The sequence below is a fragment of the Arvicola amphibius genome, chromosome 4, assembly GCF_903992535.2.
Source record: "Arvicola amphibius chromosome 4, mArvAmp1.2, whole genome shotgun sequence".
Taxonomy (NCBI): Eukaryota; Metazoa; Chordata; class Mammalia; order Rodentia; family Cricetidae; genus Arvicola; species Arvicola amphibius.
The window spans coordinates 50,382,022-50,409,630 of record NC_052050.1 but is presented as its reverse complement, the minus strand read 5'-3'; the positions used below and the strand labels follow the sequence as shown (position 1 = coordinate 50,409,630).

General features: G+C 52.1%; 3 protein-coding genes across 13 annotated transcripts in view; 2 read left to right on the top strand and 1 right to left on the bottom strand.

The window, feature by feature from the left end:
• Positions 1-20,228, top strand: part of Mink1 (misshapen like kinase 1) — a 56,976-nt gene extending 36,748 nt beyond the window's left edge. For 2 of the 11 annotated variants that reach the window (XM_038328587.2, XM_038328594.2), the window contains exons 3-32: positions 1,523-1,579; positions 1,662-1,787; positions 4,414-4,524; positions 4,801-4,891; positions 5,283-5,413; positions 5,790-5,844; positions 5,997-6,075; positions 6,320-6,495; positions 6,868-6,937; positions 7,659-7,875; positions 9,952-10,068; positions 10,817-11,044; positions 11,259-11,432; positions 11,687-11,950; positions 14,531-14,616; positions 14,779-14,889; positions 15,023-15,141; positions 15,342-15,430; positions 15,619-15,929; positions 16,221-16,326; positions 16,404-16,541; positions 16,690-16,798; positions 17,481-17,648; positions 17,753-17,896; positions 18,049-18,183; positions 18,293-18,393; positions 18,473-18,622; positions 18,713-18,872; positions 18,959-19,098; positions 19,410-20,228. In XM_038328587.2, coding sequence (XP_038184515.1) covers positions 1,523-1,579; positions 1,662-1,787; positions 4,414-4,524; positions 4,801-4,891; positions 5,283-5,413; positions 5,790-5,844; positions 5,997-6,075; positions 6,320-6,495; positions 6,868-6,937; positions 7,659-7,875; positions 9,952-10,068; positions 10,817-11,044; positions 11,259-11,432; positions 11,687-11,950; positions 14,531-14,616; positions 14,779-14,889; positions 15,023-15,141; positions 15,342-15,430; positions 15,619-15,929; positions 16,221-16,326; positions 16,404-16,541; positions 16,690-16,798; positions 17,481-17,648; positions 17,753-17,896; positions 18,049-18,183; positions 18,293-18,393; positions 18,473-18,622; positions 18,713-18,872; positions 18,959-19,098; positions 19,410-19,493 — 4,047 coding nt within the window. In that variant the 3' untranslated portion in view covers positions 19,494-20,228. The remainder of the gene's footprint in view (positions 1-1,522; positions 1,580-1,661; positions 1,788-4,413; positions 4,525-4,800; positions 4,892-5,282; positions 5,414-5,789; positions 5,845-5,996; positions 6,076-6,319; positions 6,496-6,867; positions 6,938-7,658; positions 7,876-9,951; positions 10,069-10,816; positions 11,045-11,258; positions 11,433-11,686; positions 11,951-14,530; positions 14,617-14,778; positions 14,890-15,022; positions 15,142-15,341; positions 15,431-15,618; positions 15,930-16,220; positions 16,327-16,403; positions 16,542-16,689; positions 16,799-17,480; positions 17,649-17,752; positions 17,897-18,048; positions 18,184-18,292; positions 18,394-18,472; positions 18,623-18,712; positions 18,873-18,958; positions 19,099-19,409) is intronic. The other 9 variants (XM_038328592.2, XM_038328591.2, XM_038328595.2 and 6 more) reach the window with 9 other exon arrangements.
• Positions 20,229-20,432: 204 nt separating this feature from the next.
• Chrne (cholinergic receptor nicotinic epsilon subunit) lies at positions 20,433-27,086 on the bottom strand. Its single transcript, XM_042054881.1, has 15 exons — positions 26,979-27,086; positions 26,592-26,762; positions 26,395-26,487; positions 24,889-25,069; positions 24,259-24,401; positions 24,131-24,175; positions 23,921-24,030; positions 23,667-23,822; positions 23,187-23,287; positions 22,707-22,907; positions 22,514-22,628; positions 21,195-21,309; positions 20,929-21,115; positions 20,744-20,850; positions 20,433-20,670 (listed from the first exon to the last, which is right to left on the bottom strand). Exons 1-15 carry the CDS (start codon positions 27,084-27,086, stop codon positions 20,515-20,517), a joined length of 1,989 nt encoding a protein of 662 aa, XP_041910815.1. The 3' UTR covers positions 20,433-20,514.
• C4H17orf107 (chromosome 4 C17orf107 homolog) lies at positions 21,179-22,564 on the top strand. The gene is made up of 4 exons (XM_038328599.1): positions 21,179-21,560; positions 21,658-21,858; positions 21,961-22,233; positions 22,315-22,564. Exons 1-4 carry the CDS (start codon positions 21,495-21,497, stop codon positions 22,411-22,413), a joined length of 639 nt encoding a protein of 212 aa, XP_038184527.1. The 5' UTR covers positions 21,179-21,494; the 3' UTR covers positions 22,414-22,564.
• Positions 27,087-27,609: the final 523 nt, after the last annotated feature.

Genomic DNA, 27,609 nt, shown 5'->3' with positions numbered 1-27,609 from the left:
AGGGAAGCTACAGGAGATGACAGAGGCTGGGAACCCCTCGGGGAAGAAAGAACAGACCACAGAGAGAGCAGCAATAGAAAGAAGGGAGACATCCTCTCTGAGTGTAGACATGCTCCTGGGTGTGGCAGGAACCAGGATGCAGCCGATGGTTGTGGGATAGGAAGCAGGAAGAGCACATGGGGACATGGGTGTGAGGGCTCACCTGGAAATTCACAGTTCATGCCAGAAGTGTGAGATGACACCTTCCAAGACCACAAGGAGGCCTGGGGCTGATAGGACCTTACTGGTGGCCTGCAGAGGAAGCTGCTTTCTTGACCTCCTGCAGCTGCTTGCAGCAGGGAGGCAGCCAGAGCTCAAGCCTCTTGCTTTTGAGCTGTTTCTCTTCCCACAGAAGTGGCATTTCCTCTGCTCCTGATTAGCTTTTCAGCTTGGCCAGCTCAGCCCTCTCAAGTGGCCAGGCCTCCGCACATATATGAAATGTCTCCATAATGAAGGGGATGTTTAGGGTGGGTGCTCTCCCCAGAACATTTAGTCTACTTCCTCGGCTCAAGGCACAGCTCCTGACAGACATTTCCACAGGGGCCCTGCCTCTCTGCGTCTCCTGGCCCCTGGGACTGCCAGCCTTTCATGTACCCCTTTCGCTTTGCAAGCCTGGGCTTTGGGGGAACAGACAGTGCACAGCTCCTGCTGAGTCGTGTCCATATAGATAGATAGCTGTGCTTTTCTGTGCTTGGGGTCATGGGTGGCTGCTGAAGACAGGACGCAGGTGGCAATGCCTGTGTCCTTCCCATGAACAGCTGCTGTCCCATCCTGCTCTTCTCAGGAAGCCTGGGACTTTGTTGTCCAAGCCATTAACGGTTCTTAACAAGGGATTTCAAAAGGGTGGGTGGGGTGGAGTTGGAGCTGAGGTAGAGAAGACTGTGGCACAAACACACTGAAGGGTCCCACCTTTAAACTGGTGACTGTAGGTCTGGCACACTCAGCTGGCCCTTTTGTGTCCCTGCGTTCCCTACACTCTTTCCCTGATAACATAAAACGCCTTGGGCATGAGGCTGATCCAGGGAAAGGCCCACTATCCAGAGTGGCTAGACCAGGAAAGCACCAGACCTTGTATCTTACATAGATGAAGGTGAGGATTAGCCCCTTTCCAGCCTTCATTAGGATATGGAAGTTTCTTTACTTTAACTTTCAGTGTAGAAGAAGTCCCTGCTAAGGAGGCCAGCACAGAACAGGGGCTCTGTCCTGCACTTCAGGTGTTGTATAGTAGAGCCTTCGTCTTTGCTGAACTTTATCTCTACAGCCTGGAAATGTCTGGGCAGTTGGATGTTAGCTGTGATGGCTCAGGAGCCTCCCTTCTACCTTCTGCATTGTAAAGCAAGGCATCTAAATCCCATGAAGGGCACATCTAAAAGTAGAAAAATGCTAAGAGATGGCTTTTTCCAAACTCAGTCTCTCTCCATTATTTTACTAAGTGAACATGTACCCTGACCCTCCACACCCTCTGTACTTGGATTTCTTGCAGGGTCGGCATGTCAAGACTGGGCAGCTGGCTGCCATTAAGGTCATGGATGTCACAGAGGTAGGGAATGGGGTTGGGAAGGGAAGGGCTGGCATCGAAAAGGGACTGTAGGCTCAGGCCTTACCTTCCCCCTTATGCCTAGGATGAGGAAGAAGAGATCAAACAGGAAATCAACATGTTAAAGAAGTACTCTCACCATCGTAATATTGCCACCTACTATGGGGCCTTTATCAAGAAGAGCCCTCCTGGGAACGATGACCAGCTCTGGGTAAGAAATGCCCTTCCTGCCCTTTCCAAGTCCTTCTGCTTTAGGCGGCTCTTGTGGGACTCAAGGCCAGTATGTATTCTGACATCCCTGCCTTCATTGTGGGTCACAGGAACATCATGACTCACTAAGGACTCTGCTTTTCAGTCTCCTCTGCCCAGTGTCTTGTTCCCTTGTGTGTTTAGTGACAGGGATCCTAGTGTTTGGCTCCTCCACCAGACACTTCACTCTGACTAGTTAGTAAGCACTTCTTAATCAGTAAGCAATAGAATATAGAATCTTGGTCATAGCCAAAAGATGGGGGTGGGGGTGAGCGGCACTTAGTTCTTTGGTTTTTCTCTCTTTTTTTTTTTTTTCTTCAGTTTTTCGAGACAGGGTTTCTCTGTGGCTTTGGAGCCTGTCCTGGAACTAGCTCTTGTAGACCAGAGATCCGCCTGCCTCTGCCTCCCGAGTGCTGGGATTAAAGGCCTGCACCACTACTACCTGGCAGTAGCTTAGTTCTTAAGTTCTTTGTAGGGCTGGAGAGATGGCTCAGAGGTTAAAAGCACTGGCTGCTCTTCCGAAGCTCCTGAGTTCAAGTTCTAGCAACCACATGATGACCCACAACCATCTATAATGAGATCTGGTGCCCTCTTCTGCCATGCAGGCAGACATACAGACAGAACATGTATACATCACAAATAAGTCTTTTAAAAAAAAAGTTCTTTGTGTCTTTGAGCACAATTTTGGGAGAGCCATCAAATCAAAGTATCTGTGCACAGCAACAGGATTCAGGCCCATCCTGGCAGTACACAGTACTGGGTAATGATTTGAACCAAAGCCTACTCAAAAACCTCCTGACCCAGACCGTTCCTAGGAGTCATTTGCTCCCTGACTTGGACACGGATGCCACAGATTTACCCATTGTGGTGCTGGGCCCATAAGCTGAGGGGACAGCGGCAAGAGGCATCACTGTGGTTATTGGGAGTTTTGGAGAACATGCTGGAAGTCAGGTAGACTTTAGCTGTTTAATAAGCATCTTCTGTATGCAAAGTTGAGCATGAGTCATGGCTCCAAGGATTTGGGGGGACATATACAGTGCACCATGCTGTGTATAGTGGGAAAGCACTGAAGATTGGCAGCTAAGCAATAGTAGCCACTCTTCTTGTTAGTGTGTAGGGTACTGGGCTTCTTCTCCACCCACCGTGCTCTCTCAGTGGTGGGGCACATGAAAATTACTTTGATAGCATAGCAAACACACCAGTCCCAACCAGCCTTTTCCTGAATTAGACGTCAACTTTAGTGAAGACGGTTGGAAGAAATTGCTCCTGAGTTCCCTCCAGCAGCACACCTAGTGGGACCCCATGAACTTCCCTAGCAGATTCAGCCTTCTTACCTCTGAATCAAGGATGTTGAGCTTTTTTGTAAAGGTCCAAATAGTAAGTGCTTTAGGCTTTGTTGGGCATGTTTGCTCAGTTCTGCTGACACTCTGTGAAAGCAATTGACAGTACAGAAACAAATGAGCACAGCTAGCTGAGCATAATGGCTCGCACTATAGTTCGAGCACTCAGGAAGCTGAGGGCAGGAGGATCATACATAGAAAGACCCTCGCTCAAATAGAACCAAACCTGAGTGTGTCTGAATCCTCAAATTTACATTTAGGTCACTAAAATTTAGTGTTATTCTCATGTGTCTATAAGGACTCGGAACTTTTGTGGGGGGGAGGGTTTGGTTTTAGTTTTTTCCCCTAATCATTAAGTATAGTGAAAACACGCTGAGGAGATAGCTCAGTTGGTGGAGCACTTGCCATTCAAGTGTAAGGACCTGAGCTTCAATCCTAAGATTACACATAAATAGCTGATCATGGCAGGGGATGTTTGTAATCCCAATGATGGTAAACGGAAGACAGACAGGCTGATCCCTGGGAGCATATTGGGTCAGCTGGTCTAACTTGATGAAGTTCTACACACACACACACACACACACACACACACACACACACACACACACACGTAGGGGAGGTATGTCCATTAACCATTGATTCAGGATGGGTATAGCTCACTGGTAGGTGCTTGCCCAGCACCTTGAGTTTCATCCCTAGCACTCCATATAGACACAAAAGTAACTTACAGAGTTGTGTAGTGGCACATGCCTTTAATCCTAACACTCAGAAAGCAGAGGCATGTGGATCTCAGGGTCTTGTCTATACTGTGAGTTTCAGCTAGACCTACATTGTGAGACCTGTCTCAAAACAAAACAAAAATAAATTTAAAAGCAAACAAAAACCCGACCTTCTTTGGCTCCCTGTTGTTGCCAGTCCCTGCTCCCGAGCAGTAGTTCTCAGCCCATGTGGGATTCTAGGGAGGGTGTGATCAAAGTACTGGACTCCTGAAGGAAAGTGATCAGCTGCATCATTGTGCTGACAGTGTGGGGTCCTTCACTCCTCACTACCAGTTCTTCCCCACTTGAGTGCCCCTTTCTCCCTGACCTCAAGAAGTCCCGTGGCTCTAAAGGTCATCTAGTCCTGCTGTTTGACTCATCCCACTTCTGGTCTCCAAACCTCTGGCTTCCTCCAGGGGCCTGGCTGGGGGCAGAGGCCTTGTCTGACATGTTTTTCTTCCTGACTGTTTCCTTGGACCTGGGACCACAGTTGGTGATGGAGTTCTGTGGTGCTGGCTCGGTGACTGACCTGGTAAAGAACACGAAAGGGAATGCACTGAAGGAGGATTGCATTGCCTACATCTGCAGGGAGATTCTCAGGGTGAGCGTGAAGCCCCTTCACTAGTCCTTCCCCATGCCACCCTGGCGAGAGCTTCTTCATGGGCATTGGTCATCCCACTGAGGGAGGCAGCTAGCCACTATGAAGTCTCACACACACCTCAGCTCTGCCTGCACTTGAGCTGTGGGTGGGTTTGGTCTGTACATTTAGCCTCGCTCTGAAGTGAGGACCAGCAGCTAACTTGCCCTCAATCTCTGTACCTCCATGCTCTCTTCACCCCCCCAACACTGTGGCTCTTTCTCCCCACTCTTGTCCCAGGGTCTCGCTCATCTCCATGCCCACAAGGTGATCCACCGAGACATCAAGGGACAGAATGTGCTGCTGACAGAGAATGCTGAAGTCAAGCTAGGTACTGTGGGTCCTTCTGAGGCCCTTTTGCCATCAAGCCTGGGAACAGGGTCGCCTTCCTCAAATGTCTGGCTTAGGTCCAATTGCATTTGTGCCAAGGGGGTCTCTTCCCTGTCCCTTTCTCCCAACACCAAGATGTCTGCCTCCTGCTGAAAATTCCAAGAAGCCTTTCACCTGCTGCCCGCCAGGGCGCAGCTACTCCGCACCCTTCTGTGGAGACAGGGCACTGAGTTCCCTTCTGCCTGCGATGCCATCCTGAAGAGGATGTAGAGGTTTCTGAGTAGGATCTAGACCTCCGCTGCTTCAGTCCAGGCACATGAGAGCATGCCGTGTGCTATAAAACCCAAGAGTAGAGGGGCTTTGCATGCTGACCCCTTCTTCATATCTCATAGTGGATTTTGGGGTGAGTGCTCAGCTGGATCGCACTGTGGGCAGGCGGAACACTTTCATTGGGACCCCATACTGGATGGCCCCAGAAGTCATTGCCTGCGATGAGAACCCTGATGCCACCTACGACTACAGGGTATGAAAGGGAGAAGCAGGAGCTCGGGAAGTAAGGCGGGGATAGCGGATGGATTAAAAGTCTGGGCGCAGTGACACGTGAGCAGTGAAGGGACAGAAACTTCTCACGGCTTGTGGCCAGGCCGGGAAGCCAGGCCTGGAGGGTTGCAGTTTTAGGTCCTCGAGGGCTTCCTAGCAAGACCCTATTATAAATAAACTAAATTAAAAATCCAGTGTGTTATGGCAGTAACTGTTTATATGAGAAGGTGGAATGATTTGGAAGAAGGGGATCTCGGGAAGGGGTGAGGCTATGGTAGGTTTGTATGGGTGCTGGGTGAAGGGAGTTATGCAATATTGTCAGGAACGATTCATCCTTGTCTCATCTTTCCCTTCTTTAGAGTGACATTTGGTCTCTAGGAATCACAGCCATCGAAATGGCAGAGGGAGCCCCCCGTAAGTGCTGGCTTTGCCTTGGAGTAGGATGGGACAGAAGGGAGGGCAAGGAAGTGGTATCGGGAGGAGGTGGACTTCGGAAGTCATGTTGAGGGAGGGATTCCTTGGCCTCTCCATGAAGCAGGATTGATAGTGTCTCTTCCTTGTCCCAGCTCTATGTGACATGCACCCCATGCGGGCTCTCTTCCTCATCCCTCGGAACCCTCCCCCAAGACTCAAGTCAAAGAAATGGTATGTCTGTGAGTGTTTTCAGTCAGTCTGACAGTGAAGGTTCAGGTAGGGCCACCCTCACCCTAATACTTGTGCTCAGGCTTTGGGGTACACCATGGAAGAGGTGTGGGGACTGTAGGCAGCAACTGGGATTGGCATTTGGAAAGCCAGGAAAGAAAAGACGATTTAGAGATAAATGGCCCGCCTTCTCCTGTGACTGCCCTTCCAAAGGGGCCCTCCCAATGTGAGCCACTACTGTTTCCAGGTCTAAGAAGTTCACTGACTTTATCGATACGTGTCTCATCAAGACTTACTTGAGCCGCCCACCAACTGAACAGTTACTCAAGTTTCCCTTCATCCGAGACCAGCCCACAGAGCGGCAGGTCCGCATCCAGCTCAAGGACCACATTGACCGCTCCCGGAAGAAGCGGGGTGAGAAAGGTCAGTGGATGGATGGCTCAGGAGCAGGGGATTTGGGTGTGTCTCTGCCCTGTCTCCTTTCTAGCTCTTGCCTTTGCTCTCCCTTCCCTTATCCCAGCTCTCCCAAGGCCCAAGGAGCCCTCTCCCAAACTTGTAACCCCAGGGCCTTTTCCACTTGTCTCAAGTCAGCCTTGTAGGTGAGGACGGCTATGTGATGTCCTCACAGAAAACTCATTCCAAGCCTGTGCTGGTGTGAGCATATGAACCTGTTGGGGAGATACCTCGTGATGGGCTGTGCACATAGACCGAAACGATATTCCCAGCTGAAGTTTCCTTACCCGGGGTGGAGTCTGGAGCTCTGGGTGGAAAAGCCTCAGGGTCTTCCCTTTGCAGAGGAGACGGAATATGAGTACAGTGGCAGCGAGGAGGAGGACGACAGCCATGGAGAGGAAGGCGAGCCGAGGTGGGTTTGGTGGGTAGAGGTGGGAGGTTGGGGTCTGTGGTATTGTCTGAGGGGACAACAATGATCCTTGGCTTTGGGGACTCCTACGTAATAGCACATAAAAGATAGAAGCTTGTATAAACTGAGTCCCTGGGTTGGTGAATTGGCTCAGCAGGCAGAAGCACCTGCCTTAAGCTTGATGACCTGAGTTTAGTTGCTGGGATCCACATGTTAAAGGGAGAGGATTCTTCTAAGTTGTCCTCTGACCTCCATTTGAATGCTGTGGTTCACTGAGACATACACACATGGGCTGCTTACAAGCATGTGTGCACATACATAATAAATGATGTAACTGAAAAAATAGCAGATGGAGTCCCTGTATGAGGGAAGAGTGAAGTGAATGGATGGTGAAGAGGTTGATTTAGGCCTGACAAAGGTATGGGCTGGAATCTTTGAAATAACAGTAAACACTGTTTAGCCAGGGACAAGGATACGTACCTCTAATCCTAGCATTTGAGAGGCTGAAGCAGGAGGATAGCAAGTTCCAGACCAGTCTGGGCTACATAATTCAGGCCCTGTCTCAAACAGGAAAGAGGGACAGAAGAGAAGACAAATCCATGGCCCTTGGGATTGCCCATTGGCAGGGTGTCCAGTACAGTTGGAGGCACTCAGGCAGGCTGCCCAGGGAAGAAAGACCACCAGCATGTTCTGACCTCCGTATGCCTTTGCCACAATCATCCAGCTCCATCATGAATGTGCCTGGGGAGTCCACACTCCGCCGAGAATTCCTCCGACTCCAGCAGGAGAATAAGAGCAACTCTGAGGCTTTAAAGCAGCAGCAGCAGCAGCAGTTGCAGCAGCAGCAGCAGCGAGACCCTGAGGCACACATCAAACACCTGCTGCACCAGCGGCAGCGCCGCATAGAGGAGCAGAAGGAAGAGCGGCGGCGTGTGGAGGAGGTGGGTCCACCAGGACAGGAGGAAAAACGAGGAGTAAGACAGGCTTTGCCTGGCCCTTTTCAGCCTTCATGGAAAGAAAAACTCTCCACTGTTACTAGAGGCTCAGTCTCCAGGTGCTGGTCCCCTGCCCAGCCTAGTGTGGATGATTGTGACATCAGCATCCTGTCAAAGTGACAGCTATTGCCACGATAGAGCTGTCCAGCTCCGTAGACCGTCAGTCTTGGCCAGCTTCAGTCTGTGCCCATTTGTTAGTGCAGCCGATCAGCTCCAAACAGAAAAGCTGGGAAGACTCTTCTCGTTCTTCTGATTATTTTTTGTTTTGTTTTGTTTTGTTTTTCTATAAATTGTTTTTGACTGATTGAAGGTAGGTAGAGGAAATTCATTTTAATTGAAGAGAATCTTATGTTTAAGTACAGTTTTCTATTATATTACTCATTAAAATATTACAGTTAGGTGTGGTTGCTTTGTCCTTTTCTCCACCCCCACCACCATTTAGGAGGTAGAGGTGGGAAGATGAGTATTTCCAGACCAGCCTAGTCTTCAAAACCCCCAAACAACCAAAAAAGCTGTGTAACTCAACTGATAGAGAGCTTGCCAATCCCCAGCACCATAGAAAACTGGGTGCAGCCTTATACACTTATAATCCAGCACTCTGAAGGAGGAGGCAGGAAGATGAGAAATTCTGAGGCCAGTCCAGTCAAGGTGAGGCCTTGTCTCAAAAAAAGGGTTGAGTCTGGGGATACAGCTCAGTAGCAGAGCCTGTCATACATGAGTCTCTTGGGTGTGATTTCTAGTAACAAAATAACAATTTTGTGTGCGGTGTCTGTGTATCTAAATGTACTTATTATTGGTGCATGATGGAAAATAAGAAATCTGCATTTTTTTCAAAATTTGTAACTCAACAACAAAAAATATTGCCTCAGAAGCATAGCTGCAGCATCTCCACTGTCCACCGTTCCTCAGAGTAGGCCTCTGTTCTTGCTGAGTAGGAAGAAATTTGTAAGAAAACTCGATGAAGACTCTCTGCTCTTCTCTGTAATAGCAGCCGGTAGCAAGTGACAGAGGCCTGGCCAGCAGCCTCACCACAGGAGGAGTGCTTCTGTGTGCCCAGAGGCCTGGTCTTGCTCATTTCATGGTTGGTCTTGTTTGGAATGGGGACAGACACTGGCCAGAAAGAATGTTCCAAAAAATGTCCTGGGCAACTGATTTGTGAAGGTGGTTCCTCAGATTCAAAGGTTGCTTTTCTAAGCACAGACACTTGGTGCCCCCTGTTGGCCAAAGGTTATCATTAACATCTATCACTTAGAGATCAAGACAAAGTCAGATTTGGGGTACAAGGAGCATGTTAGGGGGTTGGTGTTCTCGACACTTGTTTTTGTTGTTGTTGGTAGGTGGTTGTCTTGGGGTTTCATCTTCTGTGATAACACACCGTGACCAAAAGCCACTTGGCAGGAAAAGGCTTTATTTTGCTTACACATCTACATTAAAGTTCATCATTGGAAGTCAGGGTAGGAACTCAAGGCAGGAACTGATAAAGACACTGAGAGGAACACTGTTTACCGGCTTGTACCCCATGGCTTGCTTGTCCTGTTTCCTTATAGCACCCAGGACCCCCAGTCTAGGAGAGGCACCGCCCACAGTGAACTGGGCCCTCCCACATCAGTCGTTAAGCAAGAAAATGCCCCACTGATCTGGTGGGGGCATTTTCTCAGTTCAGGGTTCCTGTTCTCAAATGACTCTAGCTTGTGTCAGGTTAACATAAAATTAGCCAGCACAGCACTTCAGTGGGAAGACAAAAATGTCCTCGCACCCGCCCGCTCCAGGCGCAGCAGCCTCTGTCTAGCCCCATGCCCACAGCTACTTCCAACAGACTGTTCTCCTCACACCCAGCTCTTGGGGCCAGGTGTGCAGCTCTGGTACAGGGCTCGGGATACATGCTTGGAAGTGTTAAGGCTTTTTTCTCCACCATCTCTAACAAACACCTGCCCTGCTCTCCATGGATGGTAACCCTTCCAGGACTGTGCTGGGCGAGCATCTGTTACGGTCCATAAGACACATCACCTCTTTGGTCTACAGCAACAGCGGCGAGAGCGGGAGCAGCGGAAGCTGCAGGAGAAGGAGCAGCAGCGGCGGTTGGAAGATATGCAGGCCCTGCGGCGAGAGGAGGAGAGGCGGCAGGCAGAGCGGGAACAGGTATTGGCACCAGTGCACACACAGACACCCGCCTCCACACCTTCCCTTCCCCTGCCCCTGCCCCTGCCCGTGCTCCTGCTGCCTGCCTTCCTTGCTCCTCGGTGCCCTGTCCCTTTCGCTCCCCTACCCCCAGATTCCTCCTATCTTTTCTAGCTTCACTCTTTCTCTCTGTTTTCTCCTACCCTTCAACCCCACCCTTCTCCCTGCCCTCCTGTCTCTGTGTCTTCATTCCCCATCTCTCTGCCCATCCCTGACTCCTCTCTGGGGCATTGTCCCTCATGGTACCCACCTGATTCCTCCTCATCCCTTGTCTCCTCTTATTCCCATCTGTGCCACATTGCCCCCTGGGGCTCATCCACCCTTGTTCCCCCTCATCCTCACCCCGCTGATTCCCTCCCTTTGCCGCTGCTGCCACCCTCCTCTGCTGCCTCCTCTCTCCCTGCCCCCTGCCCCACCCCACCCCCCAGGAATATATCCGTCACAGGCTAGAGGAGGAGCAGCGACAGCTCGAGATCCTTCAGCAACAGCTGCTCCAGGAACAGGCCCTGCTGCTGGTAACGGGGTCCCTCGGTGTCCTCGGGAAGATGCCATCCTGAGCTGCTTTCCTGCACTGGGATGGGAAACACATCAGGGAAAGGGACTTCCAGGGAAGCAGCTCCTGTGTAGGCAGTAGAGGAAAGGAAGGGCTGCCTGCTCTAACTCACAGGGCCACACCCTGCTGACTCTCTGTCCCTACTGTTGGGCCCAGGAATACAAGCGGAAGCAGCTAGAGGAGCAGCGGCAGTCGGAGCGGCTCCAGAGACAGCTGCAGCAGGAGCATGCCTACCTCAAGTCCCTGCAGCAGCAGCAGCAACAACAACAGCTCCAGAAGCAGCAGCAGCAGCAGCAGCAACAGATCCTGCCTGGGGACAGGAAGCCCCTGTATCATTATGGTCGGGGCATTAATCCTGCTGACAAGCCAGCATGGGCCCGAGAGGTACTCACAGCCTGCTTTATCCCCTAAGACCCAATTCTGCCAGTCTTTTGCCTAAGGGCTGGAAAGTTGTGAGGTGTGGTTGCTGCACAGAAATGGGCATGAGAAGGGCAGAGGAACAGAGGTTGTAGTGATGGAGTGCTTGGAGCAAGTGAGGATCTAGATTCTGAGACCAGGGAAGCAGACACTGGCCTGCTGATGACCTCTTGCATCACAGGTGGAAGAGAGAGCAAGGATGAATAAGCAGCAGAACTCTCCCTTGGCCAAGACGAAGCCAAGCAGTACAGGGCCAGAGCCCCCCATCTCCCAGGCCTCTCCTAGCCCCCCAGGACCTCTTTCCCAAACTCCTCCTATGCAGAGGCCTGTGGAGCCTCAGGAAGGACCGCACAAGGTGAGTCTGTCCCCATTCCTGTCCCAGCACAAGTGGCTTTGCTCAAAGCCAGGTAGAGCTGCATCCATGAACACGTGCATGCATTCACTAGTGTCTTCTGCACACCAGTCACAGCCCTGTGGACAGTTTGCAGCTGTGTGTGTCTAGTCTTCTCCAGCGTCTGCTGAGGGGAGAAAGAACTTTTCTCAGCCCAGACCCTAGTTTGCAGGATGTGCCACAGCAGGCAGCCCATCCTTCCTGGTCTCTCCCTACAGAGCCTGGTAGCACACCGGGTCCCACTGAAGCCATATGCAGCACCTGTACCCCGATCCCAGTCCCTGCAGGACCAACCCACTCGAAACCTGGCTGCCTTCCCTGCCTCCCACGACCCTGACCCTGCTGCTGTCCCCACACCCACTGCCACGCCCAGTGCCCGAGGAGCTGTCATCCGCCAGAATTCAGACCCCACCTCGGAAGGGCCTGGCCCAAGCCCAAACCCCCCATCCTGGGTCCGGCCTGATAATGAGGCTCCACCTAAGGTAAGCACAACCCTGAAGGATAAGAAAATAGAGTTGAGAGTGGGAAGGAAGAAAGCAAGGCAGCCATGCAAGGGTTAGCATCCAGAGGGTGGAGACAGCAGTGACAGTGGGGGGTGAGAAATAGCCAGTTGCTTGGTATCAAAGGGTCATATATAAAGGTGGTTGTTGTTGGGGTTTCTGTCCTGCCTGATTCCTGCAATTGTTAAGTCCCAAAGAAATCACACAGAGGTCTACATTAACTATAAACTGATTGGCCCATTAGCTCAGGCTTCTTATTAACTCTTATAACTTATATTAGCCCATTATTCTAGAATATGTTAGCCACATGGCTCAGTACCTTTTTCAGCAAGGTAGTCACATCTTGCTTCTTCTGTGGTGGGCTCACAACTGCAGAAAAAGCTTCCTTCTTCCCAGAATACTCCTGATCTCATTGACCCGCCTCTACTTCCTGTCTGGTTGTCCCGCCTATACTTCCTGCCTTGCTACTGACCAATCAGTATTTATTTAAAATATAATTGGCAGAATACAATTGTCCCACACCACTTCCCCCTCTGGTTTTTTTTTTTTTTTTAATAAAGGAAAATATCCATAGTCCATTTTTTGGGAATGTGGGTGTAGTTTTCCAGGCTACTTCCTGCTGGTTGGGGGCACTGATAATCTTATGGGGACCTAAAGAAAATTTAGAAGTATGATCAAGTCCTGACTGGAGTATCCTGTGAGGCCTGATCATCTCAGGTAGCATTTGAATCTGTTCTGGATGTAGAACTCTGATATCTGGGCCATCTGTTTCTACCGGAGATCTCTCAGGTGGCCTTCCTTGATCAAACCTGATTTTTCTTAACTCAGAATGAATCCACAGCTTCTCATTTTCTGTGGAAACAAAAGCAAATCCTCTTCTCCAAAGTAACATACATTTTGAAGTCAAGGTATTTTCAAAATACCTATCTTGGATTAATTCAGCAGCATTTTTTTTTTTTTTTTTTTTTTTTTTTTGGTTTTTGGTTTTTCGAGACAGGGTTTCTCTGTGGCTTTGGAGCCTGTCCTGGAACTAGCTCTTGTAGACCAGGCTGGTCTTGAACTCACAGAGATCCGTCTGCCTCTGCCTCCCGAGTGCTGGGATTAAAGGCGTGCGCCACAACCGCCCGGCTTAATTCAGCAGCATTTACAAACAAATATCTTTTAGCAGCTAGCTGTTGCTCTTTCCTCAGCATTCAAACAATTCAAAGAGAACATAATATACAGTATCCAGACTCTCTGTGTATTTTTCATCTTTGTTTGGCTTTATTCTAAATTCTGTTTCTTTTATTTTTATTTTAACTTTTGGCTTTTTGAGTCAGGTTCTCTTTGTCTTTGACTGTCCTTGAACCCACAGAGATCTGCCTTGTCTTTGCCTCCCAAATGCTGGGATTAAAGTTGTGTGCCACCACACCTTGAATTCACAGAGATCTGTCTGCCTCTGCCTCCCAAGCATTGGGATTAAAGGCGTGTGCCACCATGCATTGAACTCACAGAGGTCTGCCTACCTCTGTATTCTAAGTGTTGGGATTAAAGGTGTGTACCACCACACCCAACTACTCTTTCTCTCTTTTTTAAGGATTCTAACCTTTTTCTTTTCTCTCCAAAGCCTGCATATATTTTTAACACACTGTAAAACATTTAGAGGTTTTCTTTGTCTTTGAATCTCTCTTTACTGTATATCTCTCTTTTTCGGACCACATGAGTCTATAATTTGCTAAGCAATATGGGTAGGTTTAAAGCCGAGGGTTTGATGGCTGGATCCAGCCCATTCCTTAGCTTTCTGAGATTCCAGCCTCATAGTGGAGGTACCGGCTGTAGCCACGTTTATTGCCACAACTCTAAGGTGTTTCAAGGTCCCTGCCAGCAAGCAAGCTGCAGCAATCTGCTCACAAACCACACGCTCTGTAGGCGGACCTCCTGCCTTCAAGAGTCAGAGTTTGCGCTGGCAGGATGGCCCAGGAAGCTGGCATTTTAAAATGGTGCGGCTTTTTCCTGCTATGGCTGAAAACCAAAAAGCATGTGGTCAGCTTTTCATCAACACCATTTAAGTGTTTCATGGCAGGACCTCTTAAAAGAGCTGCAAGGTTTTACAGCTAAAGCTGAGTCAGGAAGAAAACGAGACACATTTGCCTCTAGCAAGCAGAGCCCACCTGAGAAAATGCTGCTGTCAATAAGTTGTACTTAACTCTATTCTTTTTTGTCTAGAATTACTTCCCAGCTCTGTCGGGCTTTATGTTGTCCACATGGGCGCCATTTGTTGGCGAGGGGCTTCTGTCCTGCCTGGCTCCCACAGTCATTAAGTCCCAAAGAGATCACACAGAAGTCTACATTAACTATAAACTGACTGGCCCATTAGCTCAGGCTTCTTATCAACTCTTATAACTTATAGGTGGCTTTATCCCACTGGCCATTTTTCAGCCTCATAGCCTGGATATACTCAGTAACTTGCCTGACTTGTTTGTTTCTCCGTGGATGCTGAAGACTGCATTTCTTAGGTTGGGGTTGAATGTGTGTGACGTCTGCACATGACTGACAGATCTTGTCAACGCCTGTTCTTTTCAGGTTCCTCAGAGAACCTCGTCTATTGCCACTGCCCTTAACACCAGTGGGGCCGGAGGGTCCCGGCCAGCTCAGGCTGTCCGTGCCAGGTACACAACACCAGGGTGGGGTCATGTGGCAGCCTAGTGAGTAAGAGACATAGGGACTTTGCCAGGTTACCTGCATAGGGGTGGGGCAAGCCCCAAACCAGGCACCTCGGCCCCTCCTTGTGCCACCACCACCCGCCCCGGCACCCTCTGCTCCCTCCACAGACCTCGCAGCAACTCCGCCTGGCAAATCTATCTACAGAGGCGGGCAGAGCGGGGCACCCCCACGCCTCCCGGGGCCCCAGCTCAGCCCCCTGGCCCGCCCAACGCCTCTAGGTAATGGAGTTGGCCCCACTCACTCTCACTTCTCACTTCTGCCACCTGCTTCCCTGGTGGTGGCTCCTCCTGCAGTGTAGCTTGACGCGGTGGCTGGAAGCACATCTCTGACATGAACTCTGTCCCTTCACAGTAACCCCGACCTCAGGAGGAGTGACCCTGGCTGGGAGCGCTCAGACAGTGTCCTCCCAGCCTCTCATGGACACCTCCCTCAGGCTGGCTCACTGGAACGAAACCGAAACCGTGTGGGAGGTATGTCAGCCTGACATACCTGGGCCTTGAATTTGTCTTGATCAACACTGAGAGCAGGGTCTATGGCCTTTAGTGGCTTAGGACCAGAACACCACAGGGACAAGAGGCCTGTGGGTGGGGTTGGGACCTATGGTCAGCATGGGCCTGAGGCCACTTTGTACGTATCTGTGACCTTCTTTCTTCCACCCTGCCATGCCCAGCCTCCACAAAACTGGACAGCTCACCAGTGCTCTCCCCTGGGAACAAAGCCAAGCCTGAAGACCACCGTTCAAGGCCAGGCCGGCCCGCAGTGAGTGATCTGGGGGCAGGATGTGCAGCCTTCAGGGTCCTGGGTACTGGGACCAGGGCCGACCCCTTCACTCCCATGAGAGGACGAGGGCAGTCCCAGGCCACACAGCACCTCCCATGCCACTAACCTTTCTCACCATCTCTCCTGCTTCCTCCTGGCTGCCTTTCCTCCTCCGCGGCCCCTCCCAGAGCTATAAGCGAGCAATTGGTGAGGTTAGTGAGAGGGGTTGTTGGGGAGCCCTCTCTGTTCCCTGTCTGCAGCTCCACTGGCAGCCCCCTATGTATTGCTTCTACCCAAGCCCCACTGCGTCCCCTCATGCCATTTCTTCCCTGCAGGATTTTGTGTTGCTCAAAGAGCGGACCCTGGATGAGGCCCCTAGGCCTCCCAAGAAGGCCATGGACTATTCCTCATCCAGTGAGGAGGTGGAGAGCAGTGAAGATGAGGATGAGGAAGGCGATGGGGAGCCGTCAGAGGGGAGCAGAGACACTCCCGGGGGCCGGTATGGGGTGTCCTAGGGCAGGCCCCCTATCAGGACAAGGAGAGGAGAGATTCAGGGAAGGCGGGAGTGAGGCTGTGCCAGGGTGGAGTGCTAGCTTCCCACCGCGTCCACTGTACTGTCAGTTGTGGGGGGCCCTTCCAGATGCTCCTCTGTCTCTTTGCCAGCCTGCCCTGAGGGCCACTCAGAAAACACTTGAGTCAGTGAGGACTTTAAAGGAGACTGAAAGCCCTAGTCTCCGCTGTCACCTGCTTCCTGTGGCATTGTATGGCAGGCAGGACCTCTTTCCCACAGCAGTGACGGAGATACGGACAGCGTCAGCACCATGGTGGTTCATGATGTTGAGGAGATAGCCGGGACCCAGCCCCCATATGGTGGAGGCACCATGGTGGTCCAGCGTGTGAGTGGGTCTCCCTACCCTTTCTTACACCTGCGGCAGGCCCTCTGAGCCCTACCTGACTTCTGTCTGTTCTACAGACTCCTGAAGAGGAACGAAGCCTGCTGCTTGCTGACAGCAATGGCTACACAAACCTGCCCGATGTGGTCCAGCCCAGCCACTCACCTACTGAGAACAGCAAAGGTCAAAGCCCTCCCACAAAGGATGGAGGCAGTGATGTAAGTGTGCTGACGTAGGTCCCTGACTAAAGAGAGAGCCCCGCAAACAGTTTGCAAAAGGGTGGGTGATGGGAGCACTGTGAACTCAGGAGGGCTAGGGTCTGTCCCACTGCCACACGTGGCTCTTGACTCTTCCCTCTCCCCACAGTACCAGTCTCGTGGGTTGGTAAAGGCCCCTGGGAAGAGCTCTTTCACCATGTTTGTCGACCTAGGGATCTACCAGCCCGGAGGCAGTGGGGACACCATCCCTATCACAGGTGAGGACAGGAGGAAATATCTACCGTGAGACTGACTTCAGAGCTAGCTGAGAATGTAGCTTTACAAAGGATAAGCATGGGGCTGAAGAGATGGCTCAGTGGCTAAAAGTATGTGCTACTCTTCCAGAGAACCCAAGTTTGGTCCTAACATCCACATCACACACCTCACACCCTCCTTAACTTCGAGTCAAAGGATCAGATGCCTTTTTCAGCCTCCATGGATACCTGCATACATAGAAAAGAAAAAATTTTTTGACGGTTTCTCTGTATAAGAACTCTGGCTGCCCTGGAACTCACTCTGTAGACTAGGCTGGCTTCGAACTCTCAGAGAACTGCCTGCCTCTGCTTGCCAAGTGCTGGAATTAAAGGCATGTGCCGTACGCACTGGCCTCTCTTTTGAGGCTTAGCCCCTGCCTGGACGAGGGCTTCTGAGGGGCAGTTGCTCAGGATGGCTAAGGGAACTGGGTAAAAGTTGAACGGTTGAGTGACAGATGAAGGATTTGAGCTAGGCCTTGGCCTCAAGGCCGGGATTCTTTTATCTCTGTTCTTTTCGTGCACCTCTGCTCTGAAGTCTTTCTCTTCCCTTACTGAGAATTCCGAAGTGCCAAGATCAGATATAGCATAGGAATAAGAACAGACACTGGAGGGCTGCAGCCACCCTCCCTCCTCTTCATCTTGGCAGCCCTAGTAGGTGGAGAGGGTGGTCGTCTTGACCAGCTGCAGTTCGATGTGAGGAAAGGCTCTGTGGTCAACGTCAACCCCACCAACACCCGGGCTCATAGTGAAACTCCCGAGATTCGGAAGTACAAGAAGCGATTCAATTCGGAGATCCTCTGTGCAGCCCTCTGGGGTAAGCCAGGGCTGAAAGGGATCTGGGTACAGCTTCCATGATCCTGATCCTGGTCAGGGGAGAGCCGGGTCTGCCTCTGACCTATCCAAGGACTCCTATTGCAGGGGTCAACCTCCTGGTGGGCACAGAGAATGGGCTGATGCTGCTGGACCGGAGTGGACAGGGCAAAGTGTATGGACTCATTGGGCGGCGACGCTTCCAGCAAATGGACGTGCTGGAGGGGCTCAACCTGCTCATCACCATCTCAGGTGCCTGTCTCAACTCTGGCTTTGTCAGCTTCAGCCTGGGAGGAAAGCGGCCTTGGTGTGCAAACAGCATTGTGTGAAGCAGCACACAAATGGGGCCTTTGATGGGAATAAGTATGAGTTTTTATGTGTGTATGTGTGTGTCTATCTCTCAGGGAAAAGGAACAAACTTCGGGTATATTACCTGTCCTGGCTGCGGAATAAGATTCTGCACAATGACCCAGAGGTGGAGAAGAAGCAAGGGTGGACCACTGTGGGGGACATGGAGGGCTGTGGCCACTATCGTGTTGGTGAGGATGCCACAACACAGTAGCCAGGGAGAAACGAGGTCTGGGCTAAATGCAGAGGTCATCAAAGCCTGACAGCAGAAGTCATTGCATCCCCCTTTCTTGCCCCCAGTGAAATATGAGCGTATTAAGTTCCTGGTCATTGCCCTGAAGAGCTCTGTGGAGGTGTATGCCTGGGCTCCTAAACCCTACCACAAATTTATGGCCTTCAAGGTAATGGCAGCCTCAGCCTTCAGTACATTTGAAGGTTCTGCTCCTGCACTTTCTTCCCTGAGTCTTCTCTCCCCCACAGTCCTTTGCTGACCTCCCTCACCGCCCTCTGCTGGTGGACCTGACCGTAGAGGAGGGACAGCGACTCAAGGTCATCTATGGCTCCAGTGCTGGCTTCCATGCTGTGGATGTTGACTCTGGGAACAGTTATGACATCTACATCCCTGTGCACGTGAGCTTAGCAGGGCTGTGGAGCAAGTGGAACCAGCCCATCCTGGACATCAGACTTGAGGACCCTACTCACCCCATTCTCTCTCCCCAGATCCAGAGCCAGATCACGCCCCACGCCATCATCTTCCTCCCCAACACCGACGGCATGGAGATGCTGCTGTGCTATGAAGACGAGGGTGTCTATGTCAACACCTATGGGCGGATCATCAAGGATGTGGTGCTGCAGTGGGGAGAGATGCCCACCTCTGTGGGTAAGCGACAGCCGCCTCCCGGATGGCTTACCCTGAGGTGACCAGGACAACCTCCTTACAGCCTTTCTACCATCGTCTCCCTTCAGCCTACATCTGCTCCAACCAGATAATGGGCTGGGGTGAGAAAGCCATTGAGATCCGCTCTGTGGAGACAGGCCACCTAGATGGGGTCTTCATGCACAAACGAGCCCAGAGGCTCAAGTTCCTGTGTGAGCGGAATGATAAGGTGAGGCAGCGTGCATGCGAGGGAGCCCACCTGTGCTAGGCTGGCTGTCCACGCCTTGTGCTGGGCAGATCTGGGGGCCAGAGCCACCAGCCTTCTTCCCCTTGGGTTCTGTTGTCTTTACCCCAGGGGTCTGGTAACACACCTCGGCCTTTCACTGGGGTGGGGAGAAGCATGCAGCATTCTGTAGTTTGTCTCACTTCCTCTTCCCTTTCCCAGCTCAGGATTCCCCACCCACAAACACACATACACACACACACACACACACACACACACACTTTAGCCCTTCGTGATGGCTTTTCTACCTCATCCAGGTGTTTTTTGCCTCAGTCCGCTCTGGGGGAAGCAGCCAAGTTTACTTTATGACTCTGAACCGTAACTGCATCATGAACTGGTGATGAGGCCCTGGGCTGGGCTCCCCATGGACCCAGCTCTCTCCCCACAGCCAGACCGCCCAGGCCGCCCAGCCCTGCTCCCCCTCTCCCTTTGGGCTTTTGCTTTTACTGGTTTGATTCACTGGAGCCTGCTGGGAACGTGACCTCTGATCCCTGAAGCTTTTGTGATCACGTGACCATCCTTTCTCCCAACATGTTTTCAAAACTGTGCCTGTCCCCAACTTCTGGGGAATGACACAGCTTCCCCTCACCAGGAATTGAGTGGGACTTGCCCCTCCCCTTTTCTCCACTTAAGAGGAGAGTGCTTGGGGCTTGGACCCCCTTACCCCATTGCTGCTGACTGAGCAGGGCCCTGTACCCCTTTATTTGCACGCCAGGGGAGCCGGCTCCCCCCTTGAATGTACCAGACTCTGGGGGGGGTCACTGGGCCCTGGGTTCTGGGGGGGAGGGTCACCAGCCACTCCAGGGGCAGGGACTATGTCCTCATTTTCTGAAAGCACTTTAATGATTTCCCCTCCCCCAGGTCCCAGGGAATGGAGGAGGGACCCCATAGCCAAAACATTCCTCCTTCCCACCCTCCCCTCCCTTCATGCCCCCTTGCTTGCATCTGTATATAGTGTGAGCAGCAGGTAGCCCTTCCCCCTCCTGTATCCTTTCTCAATGTAGTGGCCTTGGATACCCGTTTGTTAATAAAGACGATTCTACCAGCTCCCACCATGTTGAGAGCCCAGCATCTGACTTCAGTGTTCCTATGTCTAAGTCTGGGCAAAGCCTCAGCGAGGTCTGATGGATCAAAGGAGCCAAGAGGTAGTGAGACCGAACCAAGGGCAAACCCTGCCCTAGAGAGTTGACTTCAAGTGCCTGGCCAAATCGCCTGACTGCTATACACATTGACCCCGAGGAGCCAGACCTTCCCACGTGGCCACACAACCCTCCTGGAAGTTCACAAAATGGATTTATTGTCAGCCTGTTGGCAAAGTCGACTTCTTGCAGGGGGAGGGGTGAAGTGGGTGCTAGTGCAGGCTCAGGGTTGGATACACGGTGGGTAGGGGAGATCAGGAACTTGGTTAAAGTAACCCCCAAGGAAGATGAGGCAGGAACCGACGCTGAAGAGCACCAGAGCTGCCCAAAAGCAGACGTTGTCGAGGGCTTTCCCCATGCGCACCCAGTCGGACACTTCCTGTGGGGGACAGCTTAGCGCAAGAGAGGGAATGAGGGAAGGGCCTTAGCGGCACTCACTCAACCTAACCCACCTCTTCGTTGGCTTCCTGGTCTCGTGTGCTCTCAGCCACAAAGTTCACAGCATCCACACAACAGCGGATTTCAGGGGCTGCAGCGCCCAGGTTCTGGCAGAGGGCAGCTAAAAGGGCGACACCAAGTCATTAAAGAACATCCCAATGCAAGTGTGTGCCTTTGCCCCACCAAGAGCGGTGCTCACCAGTCCAAGCCCCATGCCGATGCCTCTGCCCCTCAAACACGAGCTCACTCCGCGGCTTTTTCAGGATGAGCTCCTCTGCTCGGAGCAGAATGCCTACAGAGGAGGCGCGCCTCGCAGGTGAGGCAGCTCGGGGAGCCTCGGAGGGTGGGCTCGAGCCCAGGAGGCGTGGCAGTAGCTCCAATAAAATCTGTGGCCAGGGCAGAGATAAGTTCCAAGCCCGCCTCCCACCCTGGGCTGTCCTTCACTCAACCAGCGCTTAAGCTTACTTGGCGCAGCCGAGGGGATGTGGTATGAGTCGTCGGCGTCCGCAAAGACACGTTGAGCACGATGACGCAATTCATAACAATAAGCGTGGCAACCACCATGACGAAAATAAGATACCTGAGATACATACCCAGGAGGCATGATGTCACAGCATCCCACAAAACAGGACAAGCCGCTAGCTGTCCTCTACCTCACAAACACCTCCGCGCGGGAGTGGTGGAGTTACTTCCCCTGGCTACCCCTCCACAACACCAGTATCGTCCGCCCTCCCCCTTCCCCCGCATCTACCATCTGTTGCGGCCATGAAGGGGACTCCCAGCAACTTGGACACACTGCTGTGGGTCTACCACTTCCACAGCTCCACCGAGGTGAGTATGAGAACGGCCCACCCAAAGGCGGCATCTAGAGAGGTCTCCAGCGCCTGCTGCTGTGACCCTTTCCACTCCACTACCCCTGCTTCTCCAGGTGGCCCTACAGCCTCCGCTTCTGTCTTCCCTGGAACTTGCTGTGGCCGCAGCTCACGAATATCTGGTCCAAAGGTTCAGAGAACTTAAGTCCCAGGAGCCCCTGGAATCCAATAAGCCGCCTGCCCAGAAGGCCACCTTGGGGCTGGTGCTAAGAGAAGCTGCAACCAGCATCATGAGCTTTGGAGCCACCTTGTTAGAGGTGCAGCTCTGGGGAGTTGAGGGACGGAAAGAAAAGCGGGGGGGGGGGGGGGGGCTAGGCCAGCAAAGGCAGAGACCTCTAGCCCCTGTGCCCCCAATGCAGATCTCAGTCCTGTGGCTACAGCAGGAAGTGCTGGACAGCAGCGACGGCTGCCTGGTCGCAGCCCCAAACACTGGGGATCCGGGTAGGGCACTGGCCCGTGTAGCCCTGGCTGCAGGGCAGGGGATTCGGCAAGCTGGAGCAGCAGCTGGCGCAAGTGTCCGGTACCTGATCCAGGGGGCGTGGCTGTGCCTGTGCGGACGGGGTTTGCACGGGTCCACCTCATCCCTGCAACAAACCCTACGCCAACTGGGCCTTGGGGTCCCCGGGGATCCGGTACGTTCAGAATAAGGGGTGTGACACGGGTCAGAGGAGATGGGACTGAGGTTATACTAAGCCATACTGACCTCTCAACAGAGATACCCGGGAGACCCCAAGGTGGCATCCAACAGCAGTGAGGAGAACGGGGGACCAGATAATCCATCACTGTCCCAGCCCCACCCTGTGTCCAAATAAAAACCCAGAACGGGACAACTGCAAGTCCCCTACGCCAACCTTCTTTGGCTCCGCCCTCCATGCTGGTACCCCATCTCTGTTAGATCCACTTTGAGGTTACCTGCCCAGCAGTGGCACGCTCAGAGATGTCTCTGGAATTTTCTGGGCAATTAGGAACAAGAAGACAGTCTGGGCTAGCAGGACGTTGATTGAGACGGTGCATTTCTGGCCACCAGCTAGAGGGAGCATTCCGTGAGAAGCGTCCCAGAAAGGGAGCCTAGCCTGGGTTTTAGAAGCCAGGGGTCACCCCTTACCCTGCGCAGGCAGGAAGTAAGCAAGCAGCACCAAGCCGGAAATGAGTACACAAGGTACAATGATGTTAATGACGTAAAAGAGCGGCTTCCGGCGGATGATAAGCGTGTAGATGATGTCAGTTTCTCCAGGGACTTCTTCAGAGCCTCCCTTATAATGGCGAATCATGCCTGGACAGTAGTCAATGGCCCATTCTCCATTCTCTGCAGGGCATGGGGTGCAGTCAGCACACATACCTGCAACTCTAGGCTGAGCAGGTGGGCGCAGCTGTCAGGACCCTGGGCTGTCGGCATAGAGGAAGTATGGGCAGAGAGGGACATTCCCGGTAAGGGTGTGAAAGAGAGAGGCCTAGTGTGACAATCGAGATTGACTTCAAAAAGAGCAAGCTCCAGTTGTGTGGCCCAAGTCAGGCTCTGCAAGCTCCCCCACCCCCCATGGCCCTCTTCCGGGAAAGGTTTTGGAGAAAGTGATAGCCTCTTCACCAGTAAAAGCTTCGGTGTCAATTTCAATCTTGTTGATGGTCTGGCCGTTGTCATCCACCGCAAAGATGAACTCCACTTCTTCAGCATTGTAGGTCTGCGAGCTGTGAAACACGGCAAGGCTTCACCCCAGAAGTCCCGCCCCGGAAGCCCTTCTTAGTCCCGCCCCGGAAGCTCACAATGGCTCCACTCTTGCCCACGTCCCTCCAGCACATCTACTTTCTGCTCATCTGGTTTGGTTGGAACAAGGGCTCACCATGTTGTCCAAGAAACTCCTGGACTCAAGTAATGTTCTTCCTGGGGAGGAGCTGGGACTATGGGATAAACTACAAGATGGCAGCAAACCCAGGGAAAGCTTCCCACGCATCTCAGTGCCCCCTCTACCTGCACAGCCCTTCCAACGAGCCCCCACCCGCTCCTCCACGTCAGGCCCTGTCCCCGCTCTAGGCTCCCCTCTCTCCTCCTTGAAGTGACTCTTCCCACCGGAAAACCAGAGAGCAGTTCTGCCAGTCGAAAGGGAAGTAGGTGACCTCCACTGCGCAGGTGCTGTGGTAGATGGCAGGGGGCAACCAGGTCACGTAGCCTCCCTCGCTAACCAGAACATTGCAGTCATAGGCCACTCCAAACTGCCCATCGATGCTGTGGGGAACAAGCTTTTCACAGTATTGAAAAGAGTACTGAACCTCTTCCACCAACAAAGTCCCCCCCAAAATCGTTTCCTCTTGGCCAATCCTCACTTATTTTCCAGAACGATCTCTGGCAGCCATACAGATTCTGAAGGGACCCGCAGGGTCTCTATGCCTGCAAAATCGTCCTTGCTGAAGTTGAGCCTGTAGTCCTGCCAGTCCTGAGAGGAGGGGACAGAAGGGTGTGCTCTCCACCTCCCACCTGGTAGGAAGATGGGGGTTGGCTGGGAACCCTCGCACTGCTCCCGAGATCTGACTCACAATTCCGATCCAGACGTTGGTGGTCAGGGTCTCCTCCTTCTCGTTCTACAAGAGGAACGAGCTTGCCTGAGGCCGGGAGTTGGGGTTAGATGTGAGAAAGCAGGCTTAGGACTGGAGGGGTAGCTTACCAGTGAGATGAGGTTGGTTAGGGTGACCTTGAGGGTGATGGTCACAGTGTCTTCCGGTCTCCTAACTGGCCGGCATTCTGGGTCATAGTTGTCGAAGAGATGGTGATACAGGCTGAGCTCTTCATTCTTACTCTCGCTTCTGCCTGGAGTACGTCAAGAAGGAAGGATCACTGGGCATGAAGCAACAGCCCGGGTTTCTCCCTGCCCCCTGGGTCTGTGCAGCCCTCCTGTATGGATCTTTCTGCATTTCTCCTAAGCCAACAATAGTGCACCTGGGGACCAAGCACTATCCCAGTCTATGCCTCGGTCTCCACCTTTTCCCTGGTCCCTTCAGGTTGGGATAGGGACCCAGCTGGCTCCCCTAATTCCTATCCCTACCAAGGAGTGCCAAGAGAAGCAGGGCACCAAGCAGAGCCCCTGCCATCCTGCTGTCTGGTTCTCAGGGTTATTCTGAGCTTTGACAGGCTTGAGGGGCAGGACAAGGTGCCCATGTGAAGGGGAGGAGGGTGTTAGTTCCGGGCTGAGTTAGACAGTCCCAAATCCTGTCACCAAATCCTCTACCCTTGCAGCAGCTGAGGACAGTTTGGCTGCTTCCAGAGGCAGCTGCCCCATACTGTGTCCCTTACCCACCCCATCCCAGCATCCTTTGCTTGGGCTTTAGCCAGCTCTGTAGCCACAGACGTGATGTCTCATGAGAGTCATAGGCCTCTAATAGCGCTTGGAACCACAAGCCTTTAGGGTAGGCATCAGTGGAGACCCCCATTCTCAACACACACTGGTATCCCCCATGTGGCTGCCTGTATCTGTGATTCTGATGAATGCAACTGAGAAAGAGAACCTCCAATGCCTCCCACACCACCTCTGTCTTAGTTACTTTTTCTTTGTTTTTCTTTTTTTTTTCTTTGTTTTTCAAGACAGGGTTTCTCTGTGTAGCCCTGGCTGTCCTGGAACTCACTCTGTAGACCAGGTTGGTCTCAAACTCACAGAGATCTGCCTGTCTCTGCCTCCCAAATGCTGGGATTAAAGGCATGTGCCACCACTATCTGGCTCCAAGGCAATTTATAAAAGCACTTAATTTGAGGATTATAGTTCCAGAGGGTTATGGTCCATGCCGTCCCTCATGGCGGGGTAACAAGGCAGCAGGCAGGCAGACATGGTGATGGAGCAGCAGCCGAGAGCTTGCATCTATCACGTGACAGCCATGAGGCAGAGAGAACTAACAATTCAAAGCCCACCCCCAGCGACAGACCTCCTCCAACAAGGCCACAACTAATCCTTCACACTAATCCAGACTTAGACACAAAGCAGCAGTCTCCATGAAGACCTGGTCTGCAGCGACACACTTGACCCGTCAGAGACTGCTTCAACATCACCCCAGGATGAGCCAAATCTGACCCCCTCGCTTCGAGCAGGACACCTACTGTTCCCTGTCTTCTTTTACTGTCACCTTCTCACAGGTGACACTACTGTCTTTCCAACTGCTCTCCCTAATACCTTGGTCTTGCTGTGTAACCCAGGCTGGCCTTGAACTTTTGAACGTCCTGCCTCAGCCATCTGGGTGCTGGGATGACAATCATGAGTCACCAGGCCTGGGTTTCCTGGTTTTATTTGTTTTTAAGACAAGTTGTGGGTAGCACAGGCTGGCCTTGAACCCCTAATCCTCTAGGCCCTCCAAGGGCTGGGACTGCAGGTGTGAGCGCTGCCAGACACACTCAGAATCTGCATTTGACAAAGGCTCTCCAAGTGTTCCTCATGGGTGATAAGTATAGGACTAATTTTGATTTTTATTTTGTTGGCTTTTGAGGGAGGGGATTTCTTGAGACAGTGTCTTACTATATATACCAGGCTAGCCTAGAACTTGTTATATAGACCAAATGCACAATCCACCTGCCTCATCTTCCTGGCATGTGCCACAATGCCCAGCCGGAAATCCTTTATGCCTTATACCTTACACATCACCTCAGTGCAGCAAAACAATCACTTGTGTCCTAAATGCATGAAGAATCTGCAGCTGAGGGTCCCTCACACAGGTGTCTGGTGGTGACGTATTAGACTCACTGACAGCAGAGGTGTCTGAGATGATGCATTAGACTCACTGACAGCACAGGTGTACTAAAGATGACGCATTAGACTCACTGACAGCACAGGTGTCTGGTTATGACGCATTAGACTCACTGACAGCACAGGTGTCTGGTGGTGACGCATTAGACTCACTGACAGCGCAGGTGTCTGGTTATGACGCATTAGACTCACTGACAGTGCAGGTGTACTAAAGATCACGCATTAGACTCACTGACAGCGCAGGTGTACTAAAGATCACGCATTAGACTCACTGACAGTACAGGTGTCTGGTGGTGACGCATTAGACTCACTGACAGCGCAGGTGTCTGGTTATGACACATTAGACTCACTGACAGCGCAGGTGTCTGGTGGTGATGCATTAGACTCACTGACAGCAGAGGTGTCTGGTGATGATGCATTAGACTCACTGACAGCAGAGGTGTCTGAGATGATGCATTAGACTCACTGACAGCACAGGTGTGTGAGATGGCGCATTATACTCACTGACAGCACAGGTGTCTGGTGATGACGCATTAGACTCACTGACAGCAGAGGTGTCTGAGATGATGCATTAGACTCACTGACAGCACAGGTGTGTGAGATGGCGCATTAGACTCACTGACAGCGCAGGTGTACTAAAGATGACGCATTAGACTCACTGACAGCACAGGTGTCTGGTGGTGATGCATTAGACTCACTGACAGCACAGGTGTCTGGTTATGACGCATTAGACTCACTGACAGCGCAGGTGTCTGGTTATGACGCATTAGACTCACTGACAGCGCAGGTGTACTAAAGATGATGCATTAGACTCACTGACAGCACAGGTGTCTGGTGGTGATGCATTAGACTCACTGACAGCACAGGTGTCTGGTGGTGACACATTAGACTCACTGACAGCAGAGGTGTCTGAGATGATGCATTAGACTCACTGACAGCACAGGTGTCTGAGATGGCGCATTAGACTCACTGACAGCGCAGGTGTACTAAAGATGACGCATTCGACTCACTCATAATCATATTCATTATATACCTCTGTGATCATTCCACATTTCACAGAACATTTGTGGTCATCTTTCTTCACTCCTCCCCCTACCTGTGAGATCCCTCGAACATCTGAGGCCAACAGGGTCATGCGACCTCTTGTCTGTCCCCGCATTCTCTTGGGGCCCCTTTCTCCCGCTACTTGTCTTATTTCTCATGTTTCACTGCAGATCCCAGAAAGGATTTGTGGGAGTGAACTCACCACCTTGAATGCCAGGCTGCTGCTGTTGCTTAATCCAGTCTCTG